The 13,452-nt window shown below is 36.5% G+C and overlaps 1 protein-coding gene across 1 annotated transcript in view; it reads right to left on the bottom strand.

Annotated features, from left to right (window-relative positions):
- Positions 1-215: 215 nt before the first annotated feature.
- Positions 216-13,452, bottom strand: part of LOC149835519 (FIP1[V]-like protein) — a 98,467-nt gene continuing 85,230 nt past the window's right edge. The window contains exons 8-9 of the mRNA XM_090008559.1: positions 1,464-3,192; positions 216-1,054 (exon numbers count right to left, since the gene is read on the bottom strand). Of these exons, the coding sequence (XP_089864685.1) occupies positions 467-1,054; positions 1,464-3,192 (2,317 nt within the window). The 3' untranslated portion in view covers positions 216-466. The remainder of the gene's footprint in view (positions 1,055-1,463; positions 3,193-13,452) is intronic.

Here is a 13,452-nt window from a genome sequence, read left to right as displayed (position 1 = left end):
ATTTCCCAATTCTCCCTGAATAGTTTACCCCAGCGTATTCCAGAAAAACCTGACCAACCCTCCAGACTGTTCGCTGGCAGGATATGCATGACAAGCACCCAGTGCAAGGGCAGAGAGCCTTCCCCCAGCGCATCAGGCATGACAGTTACTTTGCATCTTTATCGAGATGCCCACTGAAATCACATATTTTTGTGTTTATTAGCACTTGTAGCATATTTCAGCAAGATGGATGTGATTTGCCCTAGGGCATGTAATAGATGATACAATTTAAGTATACATACAAAAAATGAAGGATGGCAGCCAAATTTTCATGTATTGACGTCAGCTAAGGAATCCAGAACGGACAGATACAGCCATACAGGACATACAGAAGTTAGTCCTTCAAGTGACAGACATGCAAAAACTATTATGCTCGGCGATAGAGGTCATGGGAAAGCCTTGCATGATCGCAACTGATCTTGGACTCCTAGTTATTCACCCACCTCCTCTTTCGAGCAGGTCGTTCTTGTTTGACGTCAGTAGTCCCAGACTGGGACAATGCCTCGTACTCCACCCTTCTGCTAGTCTCTTTCTCATTCGGCATAGGTAGTTTAAAGCGTTCGCTTCGCTTCTTCATTTTCGCCACTGCTTCAAGATGTCTATCACCTTCACTTACATCAATATCAGCATGCACATATTCTGACACTTGTCCAACATTATCGATGGCAGATTCCTTGGCCACAAGAGCAGCAGCTTGCTCCATTTTTTCTGCAGTTTCTGTCTTCTTGGAGAACAGTTCTCTGCCAATATCCTGTTCAATCTCTAGTGCATGGTTCTGGTTGGAGCTACCTGTCTCATCCTCATGAACCTTTTGTGATGGCATGGTGTCTCTCTCATTGAGGTTTGTCCAGCGTTCCAATTTGGATCTCCCCTTTTTCAGGCTTTCATCATCAGATCCGCCCTCACCAGAATGTTTCTGTGATTTTGAAGAATAAAGCTGATGACCAATTTCCTGTTCACAGTCTTTCCGTGAGCCATTGTCAGCATCACAGATAAATGAGCTTTTCTTGGTGCCCTGTAGACAATGATCCATGTGAACACATGCAAGGAGTTTGTTTCTTGTTACGTAGAAAAGGTAAATGCAAAAATGTAATGAGTTCATTTCTTTTTAAATGAAAAGTGTAAAAGACAAAAACTACTGAATTGACAATGATTTCAAGAAGGTAATATAGGCACTATATTGGGTGTTGCCCATGAGATCTTTGGCAGAAATGTGCTTTTCATCAAGAAAACAGTAAAGGGAAAAGAAAAAGAGAACATTGATAAATTAGCATTTTAGATGTACATTGTGCAACTGCAAAAATGCTCATTCCCCTCATTCCAGTCAGGTAAATATAACAAAACATGATTTTACATATTGTTTTAAAATGTGCAGCAGAAAAGAACATCGAAACAAAATTTCCAACATAAGCATTAGATTGAACCTTTTCATTTCTATGAGTAGTTGAATGGTCCACCAACTTTTTCATTCCAACACCTGCTTTGCTATCTTTATCAGCTTTGCCTGCTGCCAGAACATCCCCATCACCCCCTTCAGATTCCTTGCCTTGCCTTGCATAGTCTTTATTTCTCTCCTTGTATATGTGCTGACTTTTGCTAGCAACACCCACATCATCATTTTGAGCATGTAACTTATCATGCCTTGACCTTCGCTCAGTGCTGAAATGATTATGACGTATATGTGCATTATCCCGAATTTTAGGTTGCATATGAGTTTCCTCTTCTACCCTATCTCTAATCTTACATTGCTCATTGTGGCGCCTCCTACGATCCTTGTCAGAATCCCTTGATTCAACCTTATCATGGCACTCAGGTCGTGAGTTCCCAAGCCGCGTTCTATCCTCTAAAGCTTGCTCGCGTCTCCCTGGGACCCGAGCCTCTCTTTCCCTGTTTTCTTGAGTATCTTCACAAGATGGTTTAATACTGCGGCGATCCTCCCGTTCCCTCTGCCACCAACTACTGTCTCGGTGCCTGACAGGATGTTGATCGTCAGACTTATCTCGTATTCGAGCCAGATCTTCTCGTCTCCGCTGCTCTGAACTGTCATCTCTATCCCTGTTCCTTCTATTCAAGTCTTCCTTACCTCTGTATGTCCGCACTGCGTCTTCTTTCTGAAGTCTATCCTGCCTTTGAAGTTCATCAGCCCTTTTTCTTTTAGTACAAACATCATCAATATTGTCATGATGACCCAACGAAAGATCATTCCTTTCCCTTGATCTGGGTCCCTCTTTATCATGACGACCCCTGCGTTCATCATCTTCCAACCTTTTATTCAAATGGACATGCTCTTCTTTATTATTCCTTCCACTTCCATGCAACTTTATTCTCGGTTTTGAACTGGCATCCTGATCACTTCTTGCATCTTCTTCCTTTTGCCTTCTAGCACGCACATCATCATCTTTTCTATGCCACAGCATATCCCCTTCCTTCAATCTGTCATATCTCTCACTTCTAGTTCGAGCATGATGAGAAGAATTACCATCCCAGTCCCTATGTGGGTATGCATCATTGATGCTTTGCTGATGGTTATCCTCTTTTCCTTTCAGACCCAACCGGCTTCTATCTACATCCCTTCTACCATCTCGGGTATAATCATCTCCCCTTTTCAAACTAGCTTCATCTTCAAAGTAGTGGGCTTTCACATCCTCCATATGATTTGTCCCAACATTTTGAATGACTTCTTCATCACCACCCTCATGCTGCTTCAGGTGATCCTTGCTGATTCCAGATTTTGCTTTACTGTTATCACTCCTATTTGTCTTCGCATCTTCAGAGGGATCTCGAGTAAGGGGTTGTTCAATCCTTGAACTTAGCTTTTGCCTCCTAGCAGGGTGTACATGGCTACTATCTCCAGACGTCTCATTTGGAATTTGCAAATTTGAACCTATCTTGCCTTCTGCTTCCACACTGTCATCCGATGCATCCACATTATTACCAGGTTCTTCCACATCAAGTCTCCACTTTCTTTGCACCACATCCACTTGAGGGCAAGATACTTCTGTACTTTTCTTAGGATCACGGCTATCTCCTGAATTTTCTTTGCCACTATTATTAGATCTACTTACCTCAACATTTTCAATAGGTATAACATTTCTTGGAGGCCCACCACCTACCAAGGGATTTTTTTCCCTTCCTACAGTCCCTTGCGACCATCTGGAGGAACCAACAGAAAAGAGAGACAAACTGTGCATCAGAAAAGCATTTATGGCAATAAAAAAATCACAAACGCGTCTGCACAGACACATAGAAATACCCCATCAGTTATATTTTCTTAGATGAAGTACTTGAAACAGCAATTGCAACATACAACAAGAACACGGGGTTCGATCATGCTGGTTACAGAATTACAAAATGATTATGCCCAAACCAGCCAACTGTATGGCCTTAACAAGAATGACAGCCAACTTTGCAAAATAAATGTATAACATGAGGCAAAATTTTTAAAGAAAAACATTTATGGCAAAAAAAAATCACAAACACGTCTGCACAGAAACAGAGAAATAACCCGTCAGTTATATTTTCTTAGATGAAGTGCTTGAAACAGCAATTGCAACATACAACAAGAACATGAGGGTTTTCAGAATCAGGAAGACTTTTATTAGAAAAGCATATGATCATGCTGGTTACGGAATTACAAAATGATTAACGCCTGAACCAGCCAACTGTATGGCCTTGACAAGCATGACAACCAACTTTGCAAAATAAATGTATAAGTATAACATGAGGCAAAAAATTTAATGGCATTGAATGGGCAATCAGATGATCATGTCCATTGTTCCAAAATGGTGACCGAATATGCATAAACACAAAAAAATAAATCAACTCACATGATTTTCTTTTCTTTGTCCTTTTGAAAGTAAAAGTGAATTCATTAAAGTACAAAGGCCACCCAGCATACATAGTAAAAACAGGTTGTGTGCATGCACAAAACAAAGTAAAATTATAAATATTGTGCAAAACTCAACTCCTTTATATTGGCCAACTTGGCTCACTAAGACTATTTTCCAAGCTCAAACAGGTTTTAGACAAGCTTGATGCATGGCTCTACTTGTTTGCTGCCCCTGACCCTAGCATCCAATGTCTACCAAAGCCTTGCAGTACTAACATTCATGACCCTGAAGATGCATGGATCAAGGACACAACATTCAATCATCTCACATCAAGTGCTGGTAAATTCATATTCAATCATCTCACATCAAGTGAAGCACAAAAAACATCGCAGGAAATGAGGTCAGAGTATCCAAAAACATGTATTGGCATGGCTTACATTTTATCATTGTCCATGAATCTGACTGTTATACCTCAGCAACAAGAGGAGTCTCATATTCATGTCCTAACCAGGGTTACCGGAAGCGCGTAGCTAAAAGGGGAAGCGTGCTTCCCCGAAGCGCGCTTCGGAAGCGCGAAACGTCGCGCTTCCGAAGCATGGGGGGAAGTGTCCCACTTTTTTGGGAAGTGCGCTTCCCTTTAATGGGGGACGCGTTTCCCTTTAATGGGGGACGCGCTTCCCTTTAATGGGAAGCGCGCTTCCCATCACGCTTCCCCCTCGCTTCCCCCACGCTTCCCCCTCGCTTCCCCTGTTTTTTCGATTTTTTGTATTTTTATTTTTTATTTTTATTTTTTTCGCTTCCCCCTCGCTTCCGAGACGCTTCCTAGGTCGCTTCCGAGACACATCCCGAATCGCTCCTAAGTGGTCCCACGCTTCCCCGCTTCCTAAAATTTTGAAAGTGCCTCGCTTCCCGCTCCCGCTTCCCGTATCGCTTCCCACTCCCGCTTCCTCAACTGGCAACCATGGTCCTAACCTGTGGGTGAACTCAAATATTACTCAGTATTTGCTCCTAGCATGCACCTGAAGGACCAATTGACATGTGCATTCACTGAAGGTAGCACAAGTACTTCATTAATAAACTTCACAACAAAGGAACCCCATTCAAGTTTTCTTCAAGTTAAGACAATGCAAGAAGCTCATAATGTGGTCATAAAGTTGTAATGAGATAGAAATAACACAAACAAATGCCTCTTATGGACAAGTACAACACACAAATAGAGACCACTTATGGGTCAAGATACAATCACACACACAATGCCACATATGGGCAAGAGAGAAAACATAAAAAATATATAGGATTTATTGAGAGAGAGCTTGAGAACAAGAATAACATACAAGAGAGGATTCATCCCCTAATTATACGAAAAAAGGAGCAACAAGAGCCATTGAGAGTGCACCAAACGGCTAGAAATATAACCGTTGAGAGCACTCCCAACAGCTATATTTCAAGGGCATTATAAGGTTTACAATGCCCTTGATAAAATGAATAAAATACAAAAAAAAAGGAAACCCTAAAGTGCCCTTAATGAACACAACTAATTATATAAGGTGAAATGACTAAAATACCCCTAATGGGTTTTACTTATTACATCAAGAAATATATACATACTAATATATGTATATATATACACAAAACTATATATGAGTTACTGGAAGTGCCATATGGTATGGGGAAGCGTACTTCCCCTAAGCACGAAACGTGGCACTTTCAAAACGTGTTGGGAAGCGCCAAAAAATTGGGAAGCGTGCTTCCCATTTAGGGGAATTTCTCTTTCATTTTATTTGTGTTTTTATTTATTTTCTTTTATTTCTCTCTTTTTTCACTTTCCCCCTCGCTTCCTATGTCGCTTCAGGTGACAATTCCTGGTTCGCTTCTAAGTCATCTTGTGCTTCCCACTTCCTAAAATTTTGAAAGTGTCTCGCTTTCCGCTTGTGCTTTCTGAATTGCACCAGCTTCCCCGACTGACAACTCTGATATATATATATATATATATATATATATATATATATATATATATATATATATATAGCCAAGGTTGTCAAACTAAGAAGCGGAAGCGGAAAACGATACAGGAAGCAAAAGCGAGAAACGAGACATTTTAAAATTTATAGAATGCATAAAGCAAAACAGGAATAAAAAATGAAGCAATATGGTAACTGAATAGGAATCGAACAAGAAGCAAATAAAAACGAAAATAAAATTGATTATTCTTATATTTCATAAATTTTTAGTAAAAGAGCTTATTTTTTGTTAAAATCTAACAATAATGGTTACCAATTTAGAGAAAGTACATGGGAAGTGAATAAAAGCGTGAGAAAAAATACATGAAAAGAAACGTGAAAAAAACATATAGAAAGCATAGACCATGTGTGTGGGAAGCATAGAAAAAGCATGGGAGAATCGAGATTCCCATAAAGTTTAGAAAGCAAGGAGCATCGCACTTCTGAAGCGAGTTTTTGTGAAGCGTGCTTCCCACCTACCTAAGAAGCTTCTGGTAACTTTGAGTAGAGTGTAAGCGCTTGAACATTAGGTGCTTGCGATACGTGGTTGATGGGTTTTCAGGTTTTTTAATTTTATTTTTAAATTCCGACCATACAAATGTGATCTATGTACTTGATTTTATAGGGATCAACTCTTGAAGTGTTTTATTTTGACACATGGGTGGGTTTTTATAAGGTTCGAAAAATAAATGGTCTAAAATCGTTATAAATTTTTGAGGCTCCAAATATCATTTTTTCATCAAAAACACATGATTCAGGTGTGGTTTCCTCGTAAATCGACCATGCCCAACACATTTATGGGGTCAAAATTGCAAAAAACACACCGAAAGAGCAGAAAAACCCATCAAGCACGTATCACAAACACCTAATGTTCAAGCACCTACGCTCTACTATATATATATATATATATATATATATATATATATATATATATATATATATATATATATATATATATATATATATATATACTTTAACACTCCCCCTCAAACTTACGGTGTAATCACCGAAAGTTTATGAAGCAAAAAATGAAACCAAGGAGAAAGAAGAACTTTCGTAAAAAGTCGGCCAATTGAAATTTAGATACAAAATAAGGCAGGATGATGGTCTTCTTCAGGTACTTTTCACAACATAGTGGCAATCAATTTCAATATGTTTGGCTTGCTCATAAAACGTGTGATTTTCGGCTATATAGATAGTGCTTTTATTGTCACAGCATAACCTTGAAGGTGCTGGTTGGTATATGCACCCTCATATCTTCCAATAATCTTCTTAACCGCATAATTTTAGATGTTGCTTTTGCATTTCTAGGACACCAATGAGTCACCTACAAACACACAGAAACCTGTAGTTGAGCGTCTATCATTAGAATATCCTCACTAGTCAGAGTCAATATAAGCAATTAATTCAAGTGGGAAGGAAGAAGACAAAAAAAATCACCTTAGAAACAAAATTTTGTAAATATCTAATAATATGCATAACCACACTCATGTGCACAGTGGTAGAGGAATGTTGAAATTGACTGGTTGTATGGACTGCATGTGAGATATCAGGTCTAGTAATGGTTAAGTATATAAAGGCCTCAATCATTTGGCGGTAAGGAGTAGGATCATCTAGAGGTGTGTCATCATCTATGTTCATTTTTGCATTTAGCACTTTAGGAGTGCCCACCATTTTCTCATTTGTAATTCCGACCTGTCTATGATGTCAGAAGCAAACTTGGATAGAGTCAAAAAATAACCACGAGCAAAATATGCAACCTCAATCCCTAAAAAATGCATAATAAAGCCTAAATCAATCATTTCAAAGCATTGTTTTAAAACATTCTTAATAAAAATAACTCCTTGTGTGTCTCCTCCAATGATGATCATGTCGTCAACATAGAGAAGAATGATAACAATACTTTGATCAGATCTCTTAATAAACATAGCAGTGGCAGTATAACAGGAAGTAAAACCTAGTTTAACCATAATAGAACTAAAACGATCATATCAAGCTTTAGGTGTCTATTTCAATCCATAAAGGGTTTTCCTTAAGTAAAGCACCTTTCCAACATGAACCTCATATCTAGAAGATGTGTCCATATAAACTTCTTCCTTCAATTCACCATTGAGGAAGGCATTCTTGACATCCATTTGATAAATAGACCAAAATCTAATGACAACTACAGCTATAAGAGTTGTAACGAAAGTCATTCTAGCTACTGCGGCAAGCGTTTCATCAAAATTTATTCCATACTCCTAGAAATAACCTGTCACGATTCAATATCATTCTTCAAAGTGCCACTTATGGGCAAAACCCAACATGAGAGATGGCCACTTATGAGTCCAACACAAAAGAAATAATGAAATAAGCCACTTAAGGGCTCAAATGCACATAAAAAATGTGTATAGTATTAGGGGAAAACCCTTGAAGAAGAAGAGTACAAGGAGAGGAGGGGATCACCCCTTTATATACAAGATGAGGCTCTATAGAGCAGCTCAGTGTTATCAAAAACGCGCCTTGAGGCGCAAAAGGCGCGCCTCGCCTTGAGGTGCGGCCCTCTGTGCCTCAAGGCGCATATTTATTTATTTTTACAACAAGACTTATGAGACATAATCAATAAGAGTTCTGTAGGTTAATATCATATATTTTCCAGTATTTCAGTTATGTAATCAGTTTCTTAGTATATTTTTACTTTTGTTGGTTAATCTGATATATTTTTCAGTTATGTAATTAGTTTCTTAATATATTTTAACTTTTGTTGGTTAATCTCATATATTTTCCAGTTATGTAATCAGTTTTTTAGTTACTTTTATATGTTAATCTCATATTTTTTAGAATAATCTCATATATTTTAGCTTTTGTAGGTTAATCTCATATTTTCCAGTTATTTCAGTTATGTAATCAGTTTCTTAGTATATTTTAACTTTTGTTGGTTAATCTCATATATTTTCCAGTTATGTAATCAGTTTTTAGTTACTTTTATATGTTAATCTCATATTTTTTAGAACAATCTCATATATTTTAACTTTTGTAGGTTAATCTCATATATTATCTAGTTATTTCAATTATGTAATCAGTTTCTTAGTATATTTTAACTTTTTTTTTGGTTAATCTCATATTTTCCAGTTATGTAATCAGTTTTTTAGTTACTTTTATATGTTAATCTCATATTTTTTAGAATAATCTCATATATTTTAACTTTTGTTGGTTAATCTCATATATTTTCCAGTTATTTCAGTTATGTAATCAGTTTATTAGTATATTTTAACTTTTTTTGGTTATTCTCATATATTTTCCAGTTATGTAATCAGTTTTTAGTTACTTTTATATGTTAATCTCATATTTTTTAGTACTTATTTGAGATTTTCTATTTCTTATTGATTGTTATTTAATCAATAAAGCATTTCTTTATTTATTTGTATTTTTAGATCTTTTTTATAATATTTTTTAAGTTTTCAAAAAAAAAATTGAGGCTTATGCTTTACGCCTTGAGGCTTACGCCTTGCCTCGGTTTTTGGTGGAGCGCCTCGCCACGCCTCAACGCTTTTCACAACACTGGAGCAGCTCTTAATAAGCATTCCAATAATGCCCTTTACAAATACCTATTTTACAATAAAAAGAAAAAATACAAATACAAATATACACTCATTGTGAATGTATAAGAGAAATGACCAAAATGCCCTTGGTGGATGTGTGTGTGTGTAAATATAGATATATAATCCTTAACCACTAATCTAGCCTTATGCCTCTCTAAAGTTTCATCGCTCTTGATTTTTAAATACCCATCTACGTTCTATTGTCTTCTTTCCATGAGGAAGACTCTTTTTATCCCAGGTTTTAGACTTTTCCAAGGCTTCTATCATCATTCATAGTACTCATCCATTCAAGATAATGCATGGCCCGGATGTATTACGAGGGTTCAAAATAAGAAAATATCTTGGCTAGACAAGCTCTATATTGAGGAGTAAATTTTTTTTGGAGGCCTATGTGTTCTTTCAGATTTCATAGTAGTGATTGATTCTTGATTTTCTATGCTAGAATATTGTTTTAAAGCATTTGGATGTCTATCACGAGTTCTTCTATATTGGATAACTAGAGGTTCACCATCAATATCATTAGACTCACCACACTGGATGTTGGATTGAGGTTCATCGTTAACAACATCATTGTTGTTTAACACATCACCCAAAATGCCCTCAGTGGATGTGGATGTGTGTGTGTGTGTGTATATATATATATATATATATATATATATATACACACATTAACATAATCCTTAGCCACTAATCTAGCCTTATGCCTCTCTAAAGTTTCATCGCTCTTGGTTTTAATTTTAAATACCCATCTACATTCTATTGTCTTCTTTCCACGAGGAAGACTCTTTTTATCCTAGGTTTTAGACTTTTCTAAGGCTTCTATCATCATTCATAGTACTCAGCCATTCGAGATAATTCTTGGCGAGGGTTCAAAATAAGAAAATATCTTGGCTAGACAAGCTCTATATTGAAGAGTAAAATTTTTGTAGGATACATATCTACCTGGAGGCCTATGTGTTCTTTCAAATTTCATAATAGTGCTTGATTCTTGATATTCTATGCTAGAATATTGTTCTAAGGCATTTGGATGTCTATCATGAGTTCTTCTATATTGAATAACTAGAGGTTCACCATCACTGTCATTAGACTCACCACACTGGATGTTGGATTGGGGTTCATCATTAACAACATCATTGTTGTTTAACACATCATCATTACATTTAGGAAATAATTCAAGAAAAGAGTAATCATCATTTTCTTTAATAGGCACATTTGACTCAAAGAAACTTTTTTGCTCTATAAAGGTAGCATTCCTTGATATATATAGTTTATCATGTTTAAAATCATAACATCTAAATCCTTTTTTCTTTCTCCATAACCAAAAAAAACACAAGGAATGTCTCTTGGTGAAAGTTTGTAACAAAACATTTACATTCAAAAGTCATTAGTCTGAATGATGTAAAATGCTGAGATTTTTCAAATAATTTTTAAAATCTTTTGACATATATTCTCTCCATGAATCATATCGGAATATATAAATATTGGTTTAAGGAGATCTCTAACAAGAGTATGAAAGGTTTTGAAAGTTTCAAAAACTTCATATTTGTGCCTAAGAAAGTAAATCCAAGTGAAACGAGAATAATCATTCACAAAAATCACATAATAAGTAAATCCTCCTTTAGAGGCAACAAGAGCAGGACCACAAACATCCGAGTGTATTAATTCAAGTGGTTTGGAAGCAAAAAATATCCTCTCTTGATAAGGAATGACTTTCATTTTCTCAAGAATACAATTAGTACATTCCAATTTTTCATTACAAAAATTTCTCAAATGAGATACATTGGATAACTTAGAAATGCTAGGATGTCCTAGTCTTTGATACCACAAAACAATATCCAATTTTGGTACATTAAGACAAAAATCATCTTTGGGAATGATCAACCGACCCATGTAGTAAAGATTCTCCTTCCCTATATCCTTCATCAATTTGCTTCCCGAACTGGAGATCTTGTATGGAACAACGGTTAGGTGTGAAGGAAATACTACAACTGTGATCAGTTATTTGGAAAACTGAAAGAATATTTAAATTAAGTTTTAAAACAATTTCGACTTTTGGAACGAGAAAACTCAAAGAATTTTTAAAATTCTAAATCCCTTTAATACAAATGAGGAACCGTTGGCGGTAAAAACCTTAGATCTACTTGAATTAATACTACAATTAGATAGCATAGAGTTATTAGGGGTCACATGAAAAGAAACACCGAAAACTAGGAACCAATACATCTTACCAAGAGGTGAGGAGGAAGATTGTGTGGCAACGGTTAAAGAGGATGAGTTTTTGAGGTGCTGTTGTAGGGCTTCAACAAGTTGAGACAATGACATGACTCCAAAAGATCGAGGATCTATATTGGTTGTATCTTTGTTTTCTTGAGAATCCTCTAAGATTGCCACTCTTTTCTCATCCTTTCCTTTGAATTCTAAGCAAAAAGGCTTGATCTGCCTTGGTTCACCACAATTATGACAAATAATTTTCCCTTTCTCCCATCATTTTTTTCAATCATTGTTGCGTTTCCTCCCAAAAGTTATTTCTGAAAAAATGAGGAGGCTTGTAAGAATAAGTGTTGGCACAAGGTCTAGATACTGCCAACACATTGTCATTAGGCTCCTTAGATTCAGTCATGGATTTTAGCCTAATTTCTTCCATGCAAACTTGGGCCAAAATCTCACGTAAAGGAGGAAGTTCTTCTTTCTTGCAGTGAATAACAGATCCCCGAACATGTTCAAACTCAGGCCTAAAGCCTCTCATGAATTGAAAAAATTGCTCACCAAGTATTTGGTTCTTCCATTGGCAAACATCATTAGGAGTATCACAAATAGGCTCCATTTTAGCCATTTGGTCCCATAATCTCTTGAGAGTACCATAGTACTCTCTCACAATTTTTTCACCTTATTTACAATTGTGTGTCATATCTTGCAACTCCCATTTATGTGCAACATCATTTTGAGTATAGGTTTGTTTAATAAAAACCCACGATTTATTGGCTCTTTCAAACTTCAAAATATTCTCACAAGGTTCTTCATACATACTTCTCATAAAAAGGGATAAAACCTAAACATGTCTAACTTCTCATGCTTTAAAGGTTTTTTTGTATTCAAAGAGAACCTTTTCTCTCTCATTACCCTTGGGAGTTTTTTCTTTGATTACTCCATCTTCACCACAAGTAGATTTGGTGAGAATAGGTTGAGGTTCCAAAAAGGAACCATCAACATATTCCCACAAAACCTTGCCTATTAAAATCCTTTTAATGGCAGTAGCCCACATATTAGAGTTTTTCTCATCAAAATTAATGGGAACCGTAACAACTTTTTTGGCCATCATACCAAGAGAAGAGAGAAGAGGAGAAGAGGTAGAAAGAAGAAATAGATAGAGAAGGTGGAAGTTGATGACGAGCTCTCCGAGGCAATGAAGTTCACGAACACATGTTCCTCCTTCACGTACTCTTGAATGAAAACTCCTTCACTTCTATCTCTGATATCATGTAATGAGATACAAAGAACACAAACAAATACCTCTTATGGACAAGTACAACACACACAAATGGAGACCACTTATGGGTCAAGATACAATCACACACACAATGCAGAGAAAACAAAAAATATATAGGATTTATTGAGAGACAGCCTGAGAACAAGCATAACATATAAGAGGGGATTCATCCCCTATTTATACACAAAAAGGAGCAACAAGAGCCATTGGGAATGCTCCCAACGGCTAGAAATATAGCCGTTAGGAGCACTCCCAACAGCTCTATTTCAAAGGCATTATAAGGTCTATAATGCCTTTGATAAAATGAATAAAATATAAAAAGAAAACCCTAAAGTACCCCTAATGAACATAACTAATTACATAAGAGGAAATGACTAAAATACCCCTAATGGGCTTTACTTATTACACCAAGACATATATATACACTCTAACAGAAGTTAATAGTCATCATGTTGGCCTTGATAGCTTTAAATGTTCAAGTGTTTAATATAACAATGGTTTCGGTCTTTGGCACC

Source organism: Nuphar pumila, chromosome 6 (genome assembly GCF_984573655.1).
Source record: "Nuphar pumila chromosome 6, dmNupPumi1.hap1.1, whole genome shotgun sequence".
Lineage (NCBI taxonomy): Eukaryota > Viridiplantae > Streptophyta > Magnoliopsida > Nymphaeales > Nymphaeaceae > Nuphar > Nuphar pumila.
Note: the sequence above shows the minus strand (reverse complement) of the source record. Positions and strands in the feature narration are given on the sequence as shown.